Source organism: Spinacia oleracea, chromosome 4 (genome assembly GCF_020520425.1).
Source record: "Spinacia oleracea cultivar Varoflay chromosome 4, BTI_SOV_V1, whole genome shotgun sequence".
Lineage (NCBI taxonomy): Eukaryota > Viridiplantae > Streptophyta > Magnoliopsida > Caryophyllales > Amaranthaceae > Spinacia > Spinacia oleracea.
The window spans coordinates 118,455,124-118,478,136 of record NC_079490.1 but is presented as its reverse complement, the minus strand read 5'-3'; the positions used below and the strand labels follow the sequence as shown (position 1 = coordinate 118,478,136).

The 23,013-nt window shown below is 39.6% G+C and overlaps 1 protein-coding gene across 1 annotated transcript; it reads left to right on the top strand.

The window, feature by feature from the left end:
- Positions 1–968: 968 nt before the first annotated feature.
- Positions 969–21,793, top strand: LOC130471817 (uncharacterized). Its single transcript, XM_056842135.1, has 6 exons — positions 969–1,364; positions 1,584–1,715; positions 20,432–20,707; positions 20,868–21,022; positions 21,161–21,331; positions 21,424–21,793. The coding sequence occupies exons 1-6, from the start codon at positions 969–971 to the stop codon at positions 21,791–21,793; spliced, it is 1,500 nt and encodes a 499-aa protein (XP_056698113.1).
- Positions 21,794–23,013: the final 1,220 nt, after the last annotated feature.

The window sequence follows — 23,013 nt, the reverse complement described above, 5'->3', positions numbered from 1 at the left end:
AGTCAATACTTAGGTTATCGAATTGTGTGTTTTCTTCACGTTGGTTTTAGGCTGTATTTGTAGGAAAAGGGTGTGTGGAAAGATATATTTTTAAGATACGAATCCAAAAAGAATCCGGAGGTAAAACGGCCCCAGGCATTTTCAGCGCCCAGGGCTGGGCGCCGAAGATTTCAGCGCCCAGATCCAGGCGTTGAAAATGGGATCTTGGCCGAGTTCTTTGTCAGATTTGGTCTCTTAGAATACGAAGCTTTTGAGATTTATCCGAGTCTTTTAGTGCGTATTAACTTATGACGGAATGCGTCAGGGCCCGTTACGAACTCTAGGTTCGTTAGGAATTTAATTAATACGTAACTCTTATTTTCGAATTATACAAGGAATGCAAATTCTATCTCTTTTAGGATTTATGTCGGAGTGCAACACCTAATTCTGACAGGTTTCTATCTTTTATGACTTTGCCACTTTTAACAACTACCTTTTACGGCGGTTACTATTCTTAGCAGGTTTCTATAAATAGCAGTTTTGGCTGAAATGAAAGGGTGATTGAGATTTGTTATTTTATAGGAGACGCGTTGCCAAGTGGAGATTTATGTTCTCATCATCGAACCATCCTTTTCGGGAATGGGGACAAAAGTAGGTGTCTACAGAGCATAAGGTGAAGCTTTCTAACTTAGGTAAGCTTTACCAAAAAGTTTTTTCTAATTGGTGTTTCACTAGTAATTCTAGTTTTTACACTGGTGGTAGAATAGTGGCAGCTTGGAAACCAGGAAGCTTTACTATCAATATTGTAGTTGTTTCGGTACAGTTTATTCATTGCCATGTTACTCCAATAAGTGGTATGGCTAGTTTCTACTGCACTTTTGTGTATGCTTTCAATTATAGTCAGCTTAGGAAAGATTTATGGAGGGATTTACCAAGGTTGAGTACTCAAGATCCCTGGTTAATGTGTGGTACGTGATTTCAATTGTGTGATGGCATTTGAAAAGAGAATTGGTAGTACAGTCAGGCATATTAAGATTGTTGACATAAATGAGTGTATGCATGAATGTGGAGTGGAAGATATTAAGAGTGTGGGGAATCTGTTTACTTGGAACAATAAACACCAAGGGGCAACTAGGGTGTTTTCTAATCTGGATAGAGTGCTTGCTAATGCTGAGTGGCAGAGGTGCTTTATGTCTGAAGAAGTTTGTTTCATGAATGAAGGAGAGTTTGATAATTCTCCTTGTTTAATTACTGTCTACCCTAGTGCCACAAGGGGTAGAAAACCCTTTAAATACTTCACTATGTGGAAAGCTTCCCCCAAGTTTCTTGACTTGGTTCAGAACCAATGGAATGTGCAGATTCAAGGGAGTAAAATCTATGTGCCAGTCTCAAAACTGAAGAAGATTTAGCTGGCTTTAAGGGAGCTTAATAAAGAGGGATTTTCAGATATCCAAGCTGCAGATCTTAAAGCTTATCATGCAATCAAAGATGCTCAAGAAGCTATGCATTTGCATCATGAAAGTCAAAGTATTGCAGATCAGGAGCTGCTGGCCATTCAAGAATATCGAGTTCAACATCAGGCTTATTTGAATTTTCTTAAATAGAAGGCAAAGATTGATTGGATTAAAGCTGGTAATGAAAACACAGCTCTCTTCCATCAGAGTATCAAGAGTAGGAACACTCATAACAAAGTGTATAACATTCATGATATGGATGGAAACTGGAGGGATACCCCAGTAGTTGTTTCTGATGCCTTTTGGAGTATTATATTGCTCTTTTAGGCAAAACTCGGGAGAATAGTGAAGGAAATATGTCCTTCACCCAAGGTGCATTAAGTCTAATACCAAGGTTCAGATTAATTGAGAAAAATTAATTCAGTGAGATCAAGTGATCGGAACGACTAGCTGGAGCAATGCTTCCGATCAGTGAGTTCTAATGAATATTAAGCTCACAACTTACTCTTGACTGAACCTACAAGGTCACACCAATGGCACGTAACAGATCACCGGATTAAATGATTGGGAAATTCATTTAATGGCTTTTCGGGAATTAGTTTTGGAAAACGTATTATAAGATACGACCTTGCATCGGAATCGTATATCGTGTTGCGTATATTCGTAAGCTAGGCGAAACAAATAATCGTATCGTACGACGTCTGATCGTCAAGTACGATACGATAAATAAATTATCGAAAGATAATTTTAGACGCAATACGAAGAGCAGCCCACGAGTCGAATGCACGAAGCATTCGAGGCCCATGGGCGCATGGTGTGCAGCAACATAGCACAACAGCGCTGGCCCAAAGCCAAGTGGCTGCGTGTGCGCGCGGGCCAAAGGCGATAACGCAGCAGCAGCAGCGCACGGCCCATGGCCCAACTGGCTGCGTGCTTGCTTGTCGAATGCCGTGTGGGCTTGATGGCGGTTCATGGTCTTTTGGCTTGGCCGGTTGGTGTGCTAGGTTATTCTAATAACCTGTACACTCATGTTTTCCAGACAACTAATCACTCTCTAACCCTAGACACTCAGAGAACTCTAATTCTCTCTGTGCCTCCAAAAAGTTAGTTCTTCCCAAAAAGCAAAAACTCTTGATTGATTGTCTAAGCTACGGTTATCAAGACGGATCTGATCATGTCGGTGAACCAAGTAGAGGAACGACAAGTGGAGTTCTAAGTTCGTGTTTGTTAACAGATTACTAGGGAAATACGCTTCGAATGTAAGTATGCTTAATCTGTGCTTTATACATGTTTCCTGGGTTTGGGGATTGTTTCTGCACATGTTATTATGTTTAACTGTATTCCCCTACAGTGGTATCAGAGCCTTATGTATTCAAAGCATGTTTTAGAATGATTTAATTGTTTTTGCTGCTGTTGAACTTTTTAGAATTTTTGTTGATTTTTCGGAAATTTTATTGGATTATTGGATTAATCGCGTAAGCTGTTCCGAAATCAAAAAGATTCGGTTTTTCGACTTTTCTGACCCTAATCTGATTGAAAACGATTTTCTAAGACCAAATCTTGAGAACGGAATTGCAAAAACAGGCCTCGAAGTGTCGTTTTTTGGGCGTTTTTGTTAACTTTTTAATAAAAATTAAAAGTTTCGGAAAGTAATTCAATTAAAAGGTCGACCTAACCAACTCGGAATTTCTTGAAATTTTGACACTATGTTGCTTGGTATATTCTTGTACTATGGTAAACATTTCAGATTTTTCCGATAAGTACAAACCCTAATTTTGCTTTTCCCCAATTCGTAAAAATTAGATCCCTAATTGATTTTTTAAATAATTTAGATCTAATAATTCGGTTAATTGGGAAAGGGAATATAATTTCATGGGTCAGTGGCAAATTTTAAAAATTATTCGATTAAAATTTTGAATGGTTTCGTTAATTTTAATCGCACTTAAACTTAATTATTAAAATCTGAAATTTAAATGTTTAAAGAAAGATTTAAAGTTTTGGACTTTATTATTTAAAAGTTCAAATTTTGGTTGATTCGTTCGTTCTTAAAATTTGAATAATGTTAGCCTTGATTTAATATTTTACGAAATTAGATTGTCGTTAATTTTATTAAATCGTAAAAACCGTTGTTTTTCGAAAATAAAAATCGTAACTTTTTATAAAAAATAACATAATGCAAAAGTTCGTGAAATTAATTTTTTTTAATTAAGTTGGTCCGTAGGCACGAACCAAAGGCACGAACACAAGGGTGGGGTGGACGTGTGGCTCGACGAGCCACGCGGGCTGCCATGCCTATGCCGAACCGCAGCGACGCGGGCGGCAGCAAGAGAGCTGCGTGCCGCGCGCGCGCTGGGAGAGGAAAGGGCGAGCAAGGCAGGCGCCTTGGCTTGCGAGTGCTGCGAGCAAAGTAAAACACGAAGCCTTGCGACGCGCAACGCAGCGACGAGAACAACGAAGTGCGCAGGGCTGCACAGAGCTGAGGGGACGCGCGCGCCAGGCTGCGGGGTGTGCGAGCATTGCTCGTGTGCCTCGTAGGCCACAAAAGCGCGGAAATAGGCTGGGCACAAGCCTAGCCCAAGCATGCACTTGGACATTTATCTTAAATTTTTTTATTTCGTTGGGCTTGACATGTTTGCATTAATATGGGCTAACGGGATATTTAATTTGATATTTTATTTACTTGGGCCGGGCCGCGAGTTTTAATTCAATATTTTATAATTAATTATCCGGAATAATTATTGGTTTGAGTGGGAGCCACTAAATGAAATTAAAATGAAATAATTATTTTCGTAGGTCGCATTATTTTAATTGAATTCAATTTTAATTAGAATAAAGTCTAAGGATTAATAATTTGGAAATTGATTAATGTTTTAGGACGCGTTTATGTGAACGTGAATTTTAATTAATTCACGTAAATACTTGCATAATTATATGGGCCATTCGTTTTAGCATACGAATGGGTCAATGCATAGAATGTATATTTTATGTAATGCAGGTACTCCAAGTGACTAGCATGGCCATCTAGGATAGTTAAATACGGTCTGCGAACCGTTCTAACTTTGAATGTAAAGTTTTAAATATGGTCTGCGTACCATGAAAATTTTGATGTAATTTATTATTTTCAAGCATTTCTAAGTTTAGAACTTTAAGTTAGCAATTGAACGAAGATTCAAGACGATGCCAAGCTAACAAGATGGTGATGAAGATTGGATGCTTCAAGACAAGATGTTTTGGGCCATACTAGTTCACCATTTATTTATGCATTTTGATATATATTATGCTTGAATGTATGTATGTATACTTTGCATGAATAGGTTGTTTCCTATGACTCGATTAGATTAAGTTCACTAAATAATCGAACCAACATAGAAACAACTAGGTCCAAAGTAATATTGAGTTTAAAAATTGCCTTCCAAATCAAGAACTTACAAAAATCTAAGGATCTAAGGTAGTAGGTTTCCGCCAAAGCGAGGTGCTATTTTATTTGACTTAGGTGGTAAGGCGTCCTAAAGGAGCACGTTGATTGTGGTTTCAACTCAACCAACAATGGCATTATGTTGTGGCAATGGGATAAATTATGGTATTAATTTATTAACCAAGAGTAATTTGGAGATTACTAGCAATAGGTTTTGCTTACCTAGAATCTTAAATTACTTAAGACATGCCAAAGCTGCTTAAGGATTTAGGACTTTTAGGGTCTTGGAATCTTTACATTCATTTTTGGACCATGTTTTGCTTTTTGCATGAATGAAATGTTTAACAGCTTTAATGATTGCATGTTAGCTTTTATTTTAAAGTTATTAAAGTTATGAATGGTTATTTATTGCGAATTCTTTTCAAATGTAGTAATCAAATGGCCGCAAACAATAACAACACTTTCAGCCTGCGTTCAATTCTCGACAAAGAGAAGTTGAATGGCAACAATTTCCTCGACTGGAAAAGGAACTTGCAAATAGTTCTAATGCATGAGGAAAAGGAATATGTCCTTGACCAAGAGTTAGCGGAAGAGGCTGGGCCGGAGGTAACTCAAGATGCCCTTAACCGTTGGATCCAGGCCAACAGGGATGTCATATGTGTGATGCTTGCATCCATGAGTCCTGAACTTTTGAAAACGTTCATTAACTCGGATGCTTACCAAATCATCTCGGAGTTGAAGAACATGTTTCAGGACCAAGCCAGAATCGAAAGATTCGGGACTCAGAGGTTGATCCTTGAGACTAAGCTCAAGAAGGGAGAACCAGTGAGCCCACATGTTCTTAAAATGATTGGACTCTTTGAGAACATGAGAGCTCTAGATTCTGACGTCTCAAATGAAATGGCTATTGACATCATTCTCCATTCGCTTCATAGTGGATATGATCAGTTCAAGTTGAATTACAACATGAACATCATGGAGAAAACTCTTACTGAGCTTCACGGTATGCTGAAAACCGCAGAAAATACGCTCAAGCAAGAGAATAAGCACGATGTGCTTATGGTGCGTAAGGGCAAGAACTTCAAGAAATCAGGCAAGAATAAGGGTAAGAAGGGTAAGGGCAAGGCTACGCCCTCATCTAAGTCCAACGGCACCAGTTCTGGTAAACATAAGAGGGTGACTCGTTCTCCTGCCGACTCTGAATGCTTCTACTGTAAGAAGAAGGGGCATTGGAAGAGGGATTGCTTGAAGAGAAAGGAAGATGAGAAGAACGGGAACGTTGCTTCTACATCAGGTATATATGTTATACATTGTAATCTTGCTAATTCTACTTCTTGGGTATTAGATACTGGTTGTGGCTCACACTTATGTTCCAATTTGCAGGGACTAAGGAGAAGTAGAAGGCTTGATAAAGGCGAGATGGATCTACGCGTGGGAAATGGACTACGGATTGCTGCATTAGGTGTAGGATCTTATTTTATTTCTTTGCCTAGTGGTTTTGTTTTGGAACTACAAAACTGTTAGTATGTTCCTAGTATCACCAGAAACATTATTTCCGTTTCAAGTTTGGATTCTAAAGGTTTTAGTTTTCAATTTAAAGACAATATTTGTTCTTTTACTTTGAATGGAATGTTTTATGGTTCAGCATAACAAGAAAATGGTCTATATGTGCTATACGAGCAAACACATTTATAACATAAATACTAAAAAGGCTAAAACTGGTGATTCGGATCTCACATTTCTATGCCATTGTCGATTAGGCCATATAAACACAAAGCGCATGGAATTGGTTCAACGAAAGGGAATTCTAGAATCATTCGACTTAGAGAAGATTGATCAATGCGAATCTTGTTTACTTCGCAAAATGACAAAGCAACCTTTCTCAAAGGTGGGAGAAAGATGTAGGGGAATACAGTTAAACATAATAACATGTGCGGAACAATCCCCAAAGCCAGGAAACATGTATAAAGCATATATTAAGCAAACTTACATTCGAAGCGTGTTTTCCACAATAATCCGTCAACGAACACGAACAAAGAACTACACTTGTCGTTCCTCTACTTGGTTCCCCGACACGATCAGATCCGTCTTGATAATCGTAGCTTAGACAATTGATCAAGAGATTTGCTTTTGGGATGAACACACAATGGAGGCACAGAGAGAATTAGGGTTCTCTGTTTTCTCCTAGGGTTGTGTGTAATCTGAATTGTGATTGTGCTAAGTTGGAAATTAGGTTGTAAGGTTATTTACATAACCTTACTAACCGACCAAGCCAAGAGGCAAGGCCGGCTAGCAAGCCCGCAAGCCAAAACACACGGACACGCACAGCCAGTGGGCCGTGGGCCTCGCTGCTGCTGTGTCATGGTCTCGGCCCGCATGCACGCGCACAGCTCCGCGCCATAAGGGCCTCCCTGCTGCTGCGTTGGTTTGCTTGCTCGCCTATGCGCGCGCCCATGGGCCTCGAGTGCTTCGTGCACTCGGCTCGTGGGCCGCTCCTTGTATTCGCGATTAAATATATTTTCGATATATTTATTTATCATTTCGTATACGACGAATCACCGTAGTACGATACGATTTATTCGTTTCGCCTAGCTTACGAATATTCGCGATACGATATATGATTCCGATGCAAGGTCGTATCGTATAATATGTTTCCAACTTAAATCCCGAAAAGCTATTAAATGAATTTCCGATACATTTAATCCGGTGATCTGTTACGTGTCATTGGTGTGACCTTGTAGGTTCAGTCAAGAGTAAGTTGTGAGTTCAATATCCATTAGAACTCACTGATCGGAAGCATTGCTCCAGCTAGCTGTTCTGATCACTTTATCTCACTGAATTAATTGTTCGCAATTAATCTGAACCTTGGTATTAGACTTAATGCACCTTGGGTGAAGGACATATTTCCTTCAATCTCCCACTTGTCTTTCAGACAAGTGTGCATCCACATTCCTTTGTCGCTTAGTGTTTACTTACTAAACATAAGGTAAGATCCAAGCCATCCTTATTAGGTCCAGAAGTGTTTCTCGGATTACAGAGTTCAACTGTCAAACTTTTGCAGAAGGTTAAGCCTAACCATTCTGAGCACGGCCATGCATTTTACAGTATCTAACTCTCTGAGAGGCCTTGTTACACAACAACACCATATCCTATCAAAGATAGGAGGAAAATCCATTCTTGCAATCTATGAACACTCACTTTGATTCATAGTACGGCCAATAACTGCTTTTATAGCCTCCTTTTACGGTGCGACGTTTAGCTAGTATCAAAGCGAACTAATTCTCAAACAAGCAGACATAATCGCTCATGTTCTGAGGAACAGTTTCTAATCACCATTAATGAGAACTACCTATGACATGACTTTAATCTCTTAAAGCGTTCTCATGGTCAATCTGATACAAGATCCAATAAGTATTTATGCAAAAGATTCTGACATCCAGTCACTCTAGTTCAAGAAACAGAACTAAGTAATCTACTTGCAATCTAATCTTCATTAGTCATTGGTCGTCCACCTTTCAATGACCTGGATTAGGGATCCTTTGTGACTTCAATATTCAAGTTCACTTATGGGTGTTTCTTTGTCAAAGAATCCATCTTGACATCCCATTTGAATGATTTGAATCACATGGACTTATCATTTAATTCTAAACCACAATTAAATGAATATGAAATAAATAAATTTCATAAATATGAAATGGTTAAACCAATTGTTTTAAACATAGATCTAACAGATGTTCTAAAACAATACTTAGAAAATCAAAGCCATTCTCCAACATGCTTGATTCCCATGGTTGCTACATGTGCGTTGTGTTTCACTTGTGGCAACGGTTTAGTCAATGGATCCGCAACGTTGTCGTCAGTTCCAACCTTGCAAATCTCGATTTCCTTTCTTTCAACGATCTCTCGAAGTATATGAAATCGCCGCAGTACGTGCTTGGACTTCTGGTGGCTCCTAGGCTCCTTTGCCTGGACAATGGCTCCGCTATTGTCGCAATACAAAGCCACTGGTCCCTTAATGGAGGGGACAACACCAAGTTCTTCGATGAACTTCCGAATCCAAACAGCTTCCTTTGCTGCTTCTGAGGCAGCAATGTACTCGGCTTCAGTTGTAGAATCCGCAATAGTGCTTTGCTTAGCACTTTTCCAGCTTACTGCTCCGCCGTTGAGGCAGAACACAAACCCAGACTGTAATCTGAAATCATCTTTGTCGGTTTGAAAGCTTGCGTCCGTATAGCCCTTAACAATCAACTCATCTGTACCACCATAAACCAGAAATTGATCCTTAGTCCTTTTCAGGTACTTTAGGATGTTCTTGGCAGCAGTCCAATGCGCCTCACCTGGTTCTGACTGGTACCTGCTCGTTGTACTGAGTGCAAACGAAACATCCGGCCTTGTACAAATCATAGCATACATGATGGATCCAATAGCCGAAGCGTATGGAATTCCACTCATCTTTCTACGCTTATCAGAAGTTTTGGGACACTGATTCTTGCTTAGATATACGCCATGTGACATGCGTAGATGGCCTCTCTTGGCTTCCATCATATTGAACCTAGCTAGCACTTTGTCAATGTAAGTGCTTTGGCTTAGTCCAATCATCCTCTTAGAGCTATCCCTATAGATCTTGATGCCCAATATGTACTGTGCCTCTCCTAAGTCCTTCATTGAGAAACACTTCCCGAGCCAAGTCTTTACAGACTCCAACATAGGAATGTCGTTTCCAATAAGCAGTATGTCGTCAACATACAAGACTAGGAATGCAATTTTACTCCCACTGACCTTCTTGTATACACAAGATTCGTCCTGATTCTTGATAAAGCCAAACTTATTGACTGCTTCATCAAATCGTTTATTCCAACTCCTTGATGCCTGCTTTAGTCCGTAGATGGACTTCTTAAGCTTGCATACCTTTCCTTGGTTCTTTTGATCGACAAAACCCTCCGGCTGTGTCATGAACACAGTCTCTTCAAGAACACCGTTCAAGAAGGAAGTTTTGACATCCATTTTCCATATTTCATAGTCATGAAAAGCGGCAATCGCAAGGATTATCCGAATAGACTTAAGCATCGCGACTGGAGAAAAGGTTTCATCGTAGTCAACACCGTGAACTTGCCTGTAACCTTTTGCTACCAATCTAGCTTTGTATATGTATACAATTCCATCTTTGTCTTTCTTCAACTGGAAGACCCATTTGCATCCGATAGGTGTGAACCCATCCGGCAAATCAACCAAATCCCAGACTTGATTTTCAGACATGGAGTCTATTTCAGATTGCATGGCCTCTAACCATTTAATGGAGCTTGGGCTCGTCATAGCTTGCTTGTAAGTCAAAGGTTCATCACTATCCAATATGAGAACGTCTAAGTTTTCAGTCAAGAGGACGCCTGTCCATCTGTCCGGTTGAAAAATAGTTCTATTTGACCTACGAGGGGCAACAGCGTTTTGAGGAACTACTCCCACTGGCCCTTCTAAAGACCTTGGAGGTTCATCAACTTGAACTGCTTCTAAAGATTTCTGAGTTCGTTGTTCGTCTCGAATCTCTTCGAGGTCTATTATTCTCCCACTTGTCAATTTGGAAATATGATTTCTTTCCAAAAAGACACCGTCACCAGCAACGAATACCTTGTTGTCTGACTTGTTGTAGAAATAATACCGTATAGTTTCTTTTGGATACCCAACGAAGAAACATTTGTCAGATTTAGGTTGTAGCTTGTCCGAAATTAATCGCTTGACATATGCTTCGCAACCCCAAATCTTCAGAAAAGACAACTTTGGAAGTTTCCCAGTCCATAATTCGTATGGAGTCTTTTCAACAGCTTTTGACGGAGCACGATTCAGTGTGAGTGCTGCTGTTTGCAACGCATGTCCCCACAACTGTAAAGGAAGTTCGGCCTGACTCATCATTGACCTGACCATATCGAGTAAGGTGCTATTTCTCCGTTCCGACACTCCATTCCATTGAGGTGTCCCCGGAGCAGTCAATTCAGAAAGAATACCGCATTCTTTTAGATGGTCATCAAACTCGTGGCTAAGATATTCACCTCCTCGATCCGATCTTAGAGCTTTGATTTTCTTTCCATGTTGATTCTCTACTTCATTTTGAAATTCTCGGAATTTCTCAAACGATTCAGACTTGTGCTTCATTAAGTAAATATAACCATATCTACTGAAGTCGTCCGTAAACGTTATGAAATAACTGAACTCACCTATAGCTTTCGTACTCATAGGCTCACATACGTCCGTATGTATTAGCCCTAGTAGTTCGCTTGCTCTTTCTCCCACCTTTGAGAAAGGTTGCTTTGTCATTTTGCCAAGTAAACAAGATTCTCATTGATCAATATTCTCTAAGTCGAATGATTCTAAAATTCCTTTCCGTTGAAGTAATTCCATGCGCTTTATGTTTATATGGCCTAATCGACAATGCCACAGAAATGTGAGATCCGAATCACCAGTTTTAGCCTTTTTGGTATTTATGTTATAAATGTGTTTGCTCGTATCTAGCACATAAAGACCGTTTTCTTGTTGTTCTGAACCATAAAACATTCCATTCAAAGAAAAAGAACAACTATTGTCTTTAAATTGAAAACTAAAACCTTTAGAATCCAAACTTGAAACGGAAATGATGTTTCTGGTGATACTAGGAACATAGTAACAGTTTTCTAGTTCCAAAACAAACCCACTAGGCAAAGAAATAAAATAAGATCCTACGGCTAATGCAGCAATCCGTGCTCTATTTCCCACGCGTAGATCCATCTCGCCTTTATCAAGCTTTCTACTTCTCCTTAGTCCCTGTGAATTGGAACATAAGTGTGAGCCACAACCAGTATCTAATACCTAAGAAGTAGAATTATCAAGATTACAATGTATAACATACATACATGAAGGAGAAGCAACGTTTCCGTCCTTCTTCTCTTCCTTTAGTTTGGGGCAATCTCGCTTGTAATGACCAGTTTCATTACAATTGAAGCATTGCGATGTAGAAGGAGAAGCATTCCTCTTCATCTTGCTATTGGAAGGCGCCAGATGCCCTCCGGGAGTGGACGAAGATGCAACCTTTCATTTCTTCCCCTTGCCTACTTTCTTGAATTTAGTGCACCTCACATTCAAAGGGTCTTGATTGAACTTAAGGATTTTCTCGCATTTCATGAGTAATTCCACAAGTTCAGAGAATGTGCTCTCTTTCTGATGAAAGAGATAGTGCATCTTAAAACCCTCATAATCCTTATGAAGAGAATTCAGCACTAGTGCAATAACTACCGACTCTTTGATGGAACCACCAAGTCTCTCAATTGTGAAAAATAAACCAGACATCATATCCACATGAGACCGAATTGATGTGTTTTTGTCCATCTTGACAGAGTAGATGCGCCTTTGTGCCTCCAGAAGTTCGACTTCTAGGCACGACTTGCGTGGGGTTACAAGCTTGAGATTGCTCATCGAATTAGCCAATTCGTCAACCCCATTGCCACCAGTTTGGCACAAGGGTCGGAAACCCGCACACTTATCCTCGAGGCTACTTAGGAGAGCTTGAGGTTCAAAAGTAATGAACCTCCCTCTCCAACTCTCAGGGATAGACTTAAGGATGAACTCCGTGACAAGGTACTTGTGAAGTGCCCAACTTCTGTACCTTTCAGGAGTCATTCCTCGCGCATCATAGCTAGGGAAAGGTTGTTCAATGACATAATGTATGCCATTAACTTTCAAAACTTCGACAAGTACTTTCCCTTTCCATTCAAGAAAATTAGTCAAGTCTAACTCGACATCCAGAATCTCAGATGATATGATTGTTGTTATGTTTGCGACCATTTTTTATTACTACAATCGAAAAGAATTTGCAATAAATAACCATTCATACAATTCAATAACTTTGAAATAAAAGCAAAACATGCAATCATTAAAGCTATTAAAACATTTCATTCATGCAAAAAGCAAAAACATGGTCCAAAATGAATGAAGCGATTCCAAGACCCCAAAAGTCCTAAATCCTTAAGCAGCTTTAGCATGTCTTAAGTAGTTTAAGATTTTAGGTAAGCAAAACCTATTGCTAGTAATCTCCAAATTACTCTTGGTTAATAAATTAATGCCATAATTTATCCCATTGCCACAACTTAATGCCATTGTTGTTTGAGTTGCAACCACAATCAACGTGCTCCTTTAGGACGCCTTACCACCTAAGTCAACTAAAATAGCACCCCGCTTTAGCGTAAACCTACTATCTTAGATCCCTAGATTTTTGTAAGTGTTGATTTGGAAGGCAATTTTTAAAACTCAATATTACTTGGACCTAGTTGTTTCTATGTTGGTTCGATTATTTAGTGAACTTAAAACTAATCGATTCATAGGAAACAACATGTTCATGCAAAGCATACATACATTCATACATTCACGCATAATATATATATATATATATATATTAAATTGCATAAATAATTGGTGATCTAGTATGGCCCAAAACTTCTTGTCTTGAAGCATCCAATCTTCATCACCTGCTTGTTAGCTTGACATCGTCTTGAATCTTCGTTCAAATGCTAACTTAAAGTTCTAAACTTAGAAATACTTGAAAATAATAAATTACATCAAAATTTCCATGGTACGCAGACCATATTTAAAACTTTACATTCAAAGATAGAACGGTGCGCAGACCGTATTTAACTATCCTAAATTGGCCATACTAGTCACTTGGAGTACCTGCATTGCATAAAATATATATTCTACGCATTCACCCATTCGTATGCTAAAACGAATGGCCCATGTTAATATGCAAGTATTTACGTGAATTAATTCTTAGACTTCCTAAAAGATAAACGCGTCCTAAAAGATTAATCAATTTCCAAATTATTAATTCTTAGACTTTATTCTAATTAAAATTGAATTTAATTAAAATAATGCGACCTACGAAATAATTAAAATAATTATTTCATTTTAATTTCATTTAGTGGCTCCCACTCAAACAAATAATTATTCCAGATAATTAATTATGAAATATTAAATTAAAACTCGCGGCCCGTCCCAAGCAAATAAAATATTAAATTAAATATCCCGTTAGCCCAAATTAATGCAAATATACGAAGCCCAACGAATTAAACGATAAAAAAAAGTCTAATTGCTGAATCGGGCTAGGCTTGCGCCCAGCCCCACCTTGCGCGAAGCCCAAGAGCACACTAGCATTGCCCGCGCAGCCCCAGCCCATCGTGCGTGAGGCCCAAGAGCACACGAGCAATGCCCGCGCGCCCCAGCCCCATCGCACCGCATGCGCACCGCGTACCCGCAGCCATGCTGCCCCTGCGTTGCGTGTGTTGTGCATCGAGTATGCTCGACGTCGCAAGGCTTGCCCTGGCTTCGTTGCAGCCCGCAAGCATGCTCGCCTGCCCCTTCCTCGCCTAGCGCGCACGAGGCACGCAGCCTTGCTGCTGCTGCCCGTGTCGCATGGCTCGGCGAGTACAATGGCTTCGTATGGCTCGACGAGCCATACTTCCATCATGCCCATGTTCGTGTTTTTGGTTCGTAAAACGGACTAACTTAATTAAAATTTAATTTAATTCACGAACTTGCATTAATTTTATTTTTCAAAAAAAGTTACGATTTAATTTTCGAAAAACAACGATTTTTAACGATTTAATAAACTTTAACGACAATCCAATTTCGTAAAATTAATAAATCAAGGGCTAACAATATTCAAACTTTCAAGAACGATCGAATCAACTTTAAAGTTTGAACTTTTAATTAATAAAATCCGAAACTTTATATCGTCCATAAACAATTAAATTTCAGATTATTAATAATTTGGTTTAAGTGCGATAAAAATTAACGAAACCATTCAAAATTTTAATACAATAATTTTTAAAATTAGCCACTGACCCATGAAATTATACCCCTTCCCCAATTAACCGAATTATTAAACCAAAACTAATTAAAATTCAATTAGGGTTGTAAATTTTACGAATTGGGGAAAGGAAAAATTAGGGTTTATACTTATCGTAAAAACCTGAAATTTTTACCATAGATCAAGAATGTATCCAGAAACATTGTGTAAAAATTTCAAGAAATTCCGAGTAGTTTAGGTCGACCTTTTAATTGAATTACTGTCCGACACTTTTAATTTTTAATGAAAAATTAACAAAAACGCCCAAAAAACGATACTTCAAGGCCTGTTTTCGCAATTCTATTCTCATGAGTTGATCTTAGAAAATCGTTTTCCATCAGATTAGGGTTTTTTAAAATCGAAAAATCGAATAATTGTTATATCGGAAATGCCAATTTCGCTGTTAATCCCATAATTCGAAAAAATTCCGAAAAATCAACAAAATTCCAAAAATTTTGACAATGGAAAAACAATAATAATCATGCTAATTCATGATTTGAATACATAAGGCTCATGATACCACTGTAGGGGAATACAGTTAAACATAATAACATGTGCGGAACAATCCCCAAAGCCAGGAAACATGTATAAAGCACAGATTAAGCAAACTTACATTCGAAGCGTGTTTTCCACAATAATCCGTCAACGAACACGAACAAAGAACTCCACTTGTCGTTCCTCTACTTGGTTCACCGACACGATCAGATCCGTCTTGATAATCGTAGCTTAGACAATTGATCAAGAGATTTGCTTTTGGGATGAACACACTATGGAGGCACGGAGAGAATTAGGGTTCTCTGTTTTCTCCTAGGGTTGTGTGTAATCTGAATTATGATTTTCCTAAGTTAGAAATTAGGTTGTAAGGTTATTTACATAACCTTACTAACCGACCAAGCCAAGAGGCAAGGGCGCCGGCTAGCAAGCCCGCAAGCCAAAACACACGGACACGCACAGCCAGTGGGCCGTGGGCCGCGCTGCTGCTGTGTCGTGGTCTCGGTCCGCATGCACGCGCACAGCTCCGCGCCACAAGGGCCTCGCTTCTGCTGCGTTGCTTTGCTTGCTCGCCTATGCGCGCGCCCGTGGGCCTCGAGTGCTTCGTGCACTCGGCTCGTGGGCCGCTCCTTGTATTCGTGATTAAATATATCTCCGATATATTTATTTATCGTTTCGTATATGACGAATCACCGTCGTACGATACGATTTATTCGTTTCGCCTAGCTTACGAATATTCGCGATACGATATACGATTCCGATGCAAGGTCGTATCGTATAATATGTTTCCAACTTAAATCCCGAAAAGCTATTAAATGAATTTCCGATTCATTTAATCCGGTGATCTGTTACGTGTCATTGGTGTGACCTTGTAGGTTCAGTCAAGAGTAAGTTGTGAGTTCAATATCCATTAGAACTCACTGATCGGAAGCATTGCTCCAGCTAGCTGTTCCGATCACTTGATTTCACTGAATTAATTGTTCGCAATTAATCTGAACCTTGGTATTAGACTTAATGCACCTTGGGTGAAGGACATATTTCCTTCAAACGAGCAAGCGAACTACTAGGGCTAATACATACGGACGCATGTGGGACTATGAGTACGAAAGCTAGAGGTGAGTTCAGCTATTTCATAACACTTACGGACAATTTCAGTAGATATGGCTATATTTACTTAATGAAACACAAGTCTGAATCGTTTGAGAAATTCCAAGATTTTCAAAATGAAGTAGAGAATCAACATGGCAAGAATATTAAAGCTCTAAGATCGGATCGAGGAGGTGAATATCTTAGCCATGAGTTTGATGACCATTTAAAAGAATGCGGTATTCTTTCTGAATTGACTGCTCCGGGGACACCTCAATGGAATGGAGTGTCGGAACGGAGAAACAAGACCTTACTCGATATGGTCAGGTCAATTATGGGTCAAGCCAAACTTCCTTTACAATTTTGGGGACATGCGTTGCAAACTACAGCACTCACCCTGAATCGTGCTCCGTCAAAAGCTGTTGAAAAGACTCCATACGAATTATGGACTGGGAAACTTCCAAAGTTGTCTTTTCTGAAGATTTGGGGTTGCGAGGCATATGTCAAGCGATTAATTTCGGACAAGCTCGAACCAAAATCTGACAAATGTTTCTTCGTTGGGTATCCAAAAGAAACAAAGGGGTATTATTTCTACAACAAGTCAGACAACAAGGTATTCGTTGCTCGTGACGGTGTCTTTTTGGAAAGAAATCATATTTCCAAATTGACAAGTGGGAGAATAATAGACCTCGAAGAGATTCGAGACGAATAACGAACTAAGAACTCTTTAGAAGCAGTCCAGGTTGATGAGCCTCCAAGGTCTTTAGAAGAGCCAGTGGAAGTAGTTCCTTAAAACGTTGTTGCCCCTCGTAAGTCAAGTAGAACTATATTTCAGCCGGACAGATGGACAGGCGTCCTCTTGACTGAAAACTTGGACGTTCTCATATTGGATAGTGATGAACCTATGAATTACAAGAAAGCTATGACGATCCCAAGCTCCACTAAATGGTTAGAGGCCATGAAATCTGAAATAGACTCCATGTCTGAAAATCAAGTCTGGGATTTGGTTGATTTGCCGGATGGGTTTACACCTATCGGATGAAAATGGGTGTTCAAGTTGAAGAAAGACAAAGATGGAATTGTATACATATACAAGGCTAGATTGGTAGCAAAAGGTTACAGGCAATTTCACGGCGTTGACTACGATTAAATCTTTTCTCCAGTCGCGATGCTTAAGTCTATTCAGATAATCCTTGCGATTGCCGCTTTTCATGAGTATTAAATATGGCAAATGGATGTCAAACTGCCTTCTTGAATGGTGTTCTTGAAGAGACTGTGTTTATGTTGACGACATACTGCTTATTGGAAACGACATTCCGATGTTGGAGTCTGTAAAGACTTGGCTTGGAAAGTGTTTCTCAATGATGGACTTAGGAGAGGAACGGTACATATTGGGCATCAAGATCTATAGGGATAGATCTAAGAGGATGATTGGACTAAGTCAGATCACTTACATTGACAAAGTGTTGGCTAGGTTCAATATGATGGAAGCCAAGAGAGGCCATCTACCCATGTCACATGGCACATATCTAAGCAAGAATCAGTGTCCTAGAACATCTGATGAGCGTAGAAAGATGAGTGGAATTCCATACGCTTCGGCTATTGGATCCATCATGTATGCTATGATTTATACAAGGCCGGATGTTTCGTTCGCACTCAGTGCAACGAGCAGGTACCAGTCAGAACCAAGTGAGGCACATTGGACTGCTGTCAAGAATATTCTAAAGTACCTGAAAAGGACTAAGGATCAGTTTCTGGTTTATGGTGGTACAGATGATTTGATTGTTAAGGGATATACGGATGCAAGCTTTCAAACCGACAGAGATGTTTTCATATCACAGTTTGGGTTTGTGTTCTGCCTCAACGGCGGAGCAGTAAGCTGGAAAAGTGCTAAGCAAAGCACTATTGCGGATTCTACAACTGAAGCCGAGTACATTGCTGCCTCAGAATCAGCAAAGGAAGATGTTTGGATTCGGAGTTCATCGAAGAACTTGGTGTTGTCCCCTCCATTAAAGGAGTAGTGGCTTTGTATTGCGACAATAGCGGAGCCATTGCCCAGGAAAAGGAGCCTAGGAGCCACCAGAAGTCCAAGCACGTACTGCGGCGATTACATATACTTCGAGAGATCGTTGAAAGAAAGGAAATCGAGATTTGCAAGGTTGGAACTGACGACAACGACGCGGATCCATTGACTAAACCGTTGCCACAAGTGAAACACAACGTACATGTAGCAACCATGGGAATCAACCATGTTGGAGATTGGCTTTGATTTTCTAAGTATTGTTTTAGAACATCTGTTAGATCTATGTTTAAAACAATTGGTTTAAACATTTCATATTTATGAAATTTATTATTTCATATTCATTCAATTTTGGTTTAGTATTAAATGATAAGTCCATGTGATTCAAATCATTCAAATGGGATGTCAAGATGGATTCTTCGACAAAGAAACACCCATAAGTGAACTTGAATATTGAAGTCACAAAGGATCCCTAATCCAGGTCATTGAAAGGTGGACGACCACTGACTAATGAAGATTAGATTGCAAGTAGATTTTTTAGTTCTGTTTCTTGAACTAGAGTGACTGGATATCAGAATCTTTTGCATAGATACTTATTGGATCTTGTATCAGATTGACCATGAGAACACTTTAAGAGATTAAAGTCATGTCATAGGTAGTTCTCATTAATGGTGATTAGAAACCGTTCCTCAGAACATGAGCGATTATGTCTGCTCGTTTGAGAATTAGTTTGCTTTAATGGTAGCTAAACGTCGCACCGTAAAAGGAGGCTATAAAAGCAGTTATTGGGCGTACTATGAACCAAAGTGAGTATTCATAGATTGCAAGAATGGATTGTCCTCCTATCTTTGATAGGATATGGTGTTGTTGTGTAACAAGGCCTCTCGGAGAGTTAGATACTGTAAAATGCATGGCCGTGCTCAGAATGGTTAAGGCTTAACCTTCTGTAATAGTTTAACAGTTGAGCTCTGTAATTCGAGAAACACTTCTGGACCTAATAAGGATGGCTTGGATCTTACCTTATGTTCAGTAAGTAACAGTAAGTGACAAAGGAATGTGAATGCACACTTGTCTGAATGACAAGTGGGAGACTGAAGGAAATATGTCCTTCACCCAAGGTGCATTAAGTCTAATACCAAGGTTCAGATTAATTGCGAACAATTAATTCAGTGAGATCAAGTGATCGGAAAAGCTAGCTGGAGCAATGCTTCCGATCAGTGAGTTCTAATGAATATTAAGCTCACAACTTACTCTTGACTGAACCTACAAGGTCACACCAATGGCACGTAACAGATCCCCGGATTAAATGAATCGGAAATTCATTTAATGGCTTTTCGGGAATTAGTTTTGGAAAACGTATTATACGATACAACCTTGCATCGGAATCGTATATCGTGTTGCGTATATTCGTAAGCTAGGAAAAACGAATAATCGTATTGTACGACGTTGGATCATCAAGTACGACACGATAAAAAAATTATCGAAAGAAAATTTTAGACGCAATACGAAGAGCAGCCTACGAGCCGAATGCACGAAGAATTCGAGGCCCATGGGCGCATGGTGCGCAGCAACATAGCACAGCAGCGATGGCCCAAAGCCAAGCGGCTGCGTGTGCGCGCGGGCCAAAGGCGACAACGCAGCAGCAGCAGCGCGCGGCCCATGCATGGCCAGCTGGCTGCGTGCTTGCTTGTCGAATGCCGTGTGGGCTTGATGGCGGTTCATGGTCTTTTGGCTTGGCCGGTTGGTGTGCTAGGTTATTCTAATAACCTGTACACTCATGTTTTCCAGACAACTAATCACTCTCTAATCCTAGACACTCAGAGAACCCTAATTCTCTCTGTGCCTCCAAAAAGTTAGTTCTTCCCAAAAAGCAAAAACTCTTGATTGATTGTCTAAGCTACGGTTATCAAGACGGATCTGATCGTGTCGGTGAACCAAATAGTGGAACGACAAGTGGAGTTCTAAGTTCGTGTTCGTTGACAGATTATTAGGGAAATACGCTTCGAATGTAAGTATGCTTAATCTGTGCTTTATACATGTTTCCTGACTTTGGGGATTGTTTCCGCACATGTTATTATGTTTAACTGTATTCCCCTACAAATAGGTCTCCAGTGCTACAACAGGTAGTTCAGGATGGGCCATTAGTTACTGATGCTCACAAAGCTATTTTAAATGCTCCTTACACTAGGGAAGAAGTCAAGCATGCTCTTTTCTCTATTCCAGGAGTTAAAGCTCCTGGCCCTGATGGATTTGGTTCTTACTTCTACAGAGATGCTTGGTCTGTTGTAGGGGATGATGTGATTGATGTTGTGCTGGATGGTTTTGTTCATGGTAAGCTGTTAAAGGAGATAAACCATACCGTGATCACTTTAATTCCAAAGATAAAATGTCCTAAGAATGTGAGTGAGTTCAGGCCTATTTCTTGATGTAATACATTATATAAATGTGTTACAAAGGTGATATGTGAGAGACTTAGACAAGTATTACCTGATCTAATCTTGGAAAATCAGGGAGGTTTTGTCCATGGGAGGTATTGTGCATAACATTATGATGGTTCAGGATTTGGTGAAGCAGTATGGTAGGGAAAATGTTAAACCTAGCTGCTTAATGAAGGTGGATCTCCAAAAAGCATATGACACTGTGGATTGGGGTCTTCTTCATGAAATGCTGAATTTATTAGGTTTTCTTAATAATTTTGTGAAGCTAGTGATGGAGTGTGTGTGACTTCTCCTATGTTCTCTTTGATGATTAATGGCTCAATGCATGGGTTTTTCAAGTCAAAAAGAGGTTTAAGACAGGGGGGATTCGATGTCTCCACTACTTTTTGTTATCTGTATGGAATATGTGGCTAGAATTCTTCATAGAATGAGCAGCATGCCTCAATTCCAGTTCCATCCAAGGTGTAAGGATGTCAGGCTCTCACACTTATTCTTTGCTGATGGCCTTATTCTATGTTGTAAAGGTGATTATGCTTCCATCTATCTTCTGCTCCAAGCTTTTAAGCTTTTTTCTAAGACTTCTGGGTTAGTTCTAACAATCAAAAGTCCGATCTGTATTGCCATGGTATGTCTGATACTGAAGTGACTAGAATAGTGAATGCTTCTGGTTTTGCTAGAAGTTCTTTACCCTTTAAGTATTTGGGTGTTCCTATTTTCTCTAAGAAGATCACAACTGCCCAATGTGGGGTGTTGGTTGAAAAAATGACAGCTAGAATCAAAGTTTGGAGTACTAGAAATTTGTCCTACACTGCAAGAATGCAATTGATCAATTATGTGTTGATCAGTTTCCATATGTATTGGTCTCAAATTTATATTCTGCCTAGGAGTGTGTTGCAGAAAATAGTCAAAATTTGTAGAGCCTTCTTATGGAGTGGTCATTCTTATAGTACAAAGACAAGCAATATAAAATGGAATAAGGTGTGTTGTGAGAAACAAGCTGGAGGTTTAGGTTTCAAAAATGTTTTACGTACTCTGGAATACAGCTAATATGGGGAAATATGTGTGGGCCTTGGCCACTAAACAGGATAATGTGTGGATCAAATGGGTGAATTGCGTGTATCTCAAAGATGGGGACTGGTGGGAGTACCAGCCTAAATCTTATGCTAGCTGGTACTGGAAGAAAATTTGTGAAACAAAATATCAGCTCAAGCAAGTTTATACTAAGGCTGAGTTCTGTGGCATGTTGAAGTATTCTGTCAAGCAGGTTTACAGTAAGCTTGTTGTTCCAGGTCCTGTTGTTCATTGGGATACTATGGTTTGGAGCAGACGCAACACCGCAAGGAACAGGTTTATTTGTTGGATGGTTGTTCAAAATATATTACAGACTACTGCAAAGCTGGCCAAAATTGGTATAAGTTCTTCTGCTCTTCGTTTGATGTGTGGCCAAGCTAATTAGGTGCATGAACACTTATTCTTCACTTGTCAATACAGTAGCAGGTGTTTGCAGGAGTTCATTAGCTGGTTGAATATTTAGCTAACAGCTAGGAGTTTGCAAGGGATCATAAGGCAGATTGCTAAGAAGTATTCCAAGTTTACAAGAATGGTTTGCTGTGCTGGGTTGGTTGCACTTGTTTATCTGGTCTGGAAGAGTAGAAAAAACTGTTACTGGAATCAGTGTGTACCTTCAGTTCAATCAGTTGCTTCTAATTTGAAAAGCATTGTTAGAAGTAGAATTATGGCTCTTATGCCTAAGTCAGTTAGTAAGAAAGATCAGGAGTGGTTTAGAAAATTGTAAAGGCTTTTGTGGTGTTATAATCATAGGTAGCTTGCTTTGTTTCTTGGTGTCTTCTCTTCTTTGGGAAGGTCCAACCTAGTTGGTTCGTCCCTTGTTGAGTTGACTTGGTTGTAATCGTTTTGGTGATTATTATTATTGCTTACTTGCTTACCAAAAAAAAAATTATTTCACCCGATTCTCACCCGACCCACCCGAATCACCCGTGGATATTGGATGAATCGGATGTGGATGAAGAATTTTACGATGATGGATGGGTTGGATGATAGATGAAATGTCATGGATGGATGTAGATTGAGCCTCACCCGTTCCAAATCCGATCCATTGCCACCCCTATTCTGACCCATGAATAATAATAGTCTGTCTCCTGTGTGATGTGTCCATACGATCCACTTAGGCCCTGTTCTTTAGAGCTGAGCTGAACTAAACTGAAACGAACTGAACTAAATGTTCCTAAACTAAACTGACCTGAATT

Excerpts from the sequence above, each read along its gene's own strand:
- LOC130471817 (XM_056842135.1), top strand. The coding sequence starts at position 969 with ATGGCATTTGAAAAGAGAATTGGTAGTACAGTCAGGCATATTAAGATT. Across the intron at positions 1,365-1,583 it reads GGAGTAAAATCTATGTGCCA|AAGGCAAAGATTGATTGGAT; the intron begins GTCTCAAAACTG and ends TTTCTTAAATAG. Across the intron at positions 20,708-20,867 it reads AGATAAAATGTCCTAAGAAT|GATTTGGTGAAGCAGTATGG; the intron begins GTGAGTGAGTTC and ends ATGATGGTTCAG.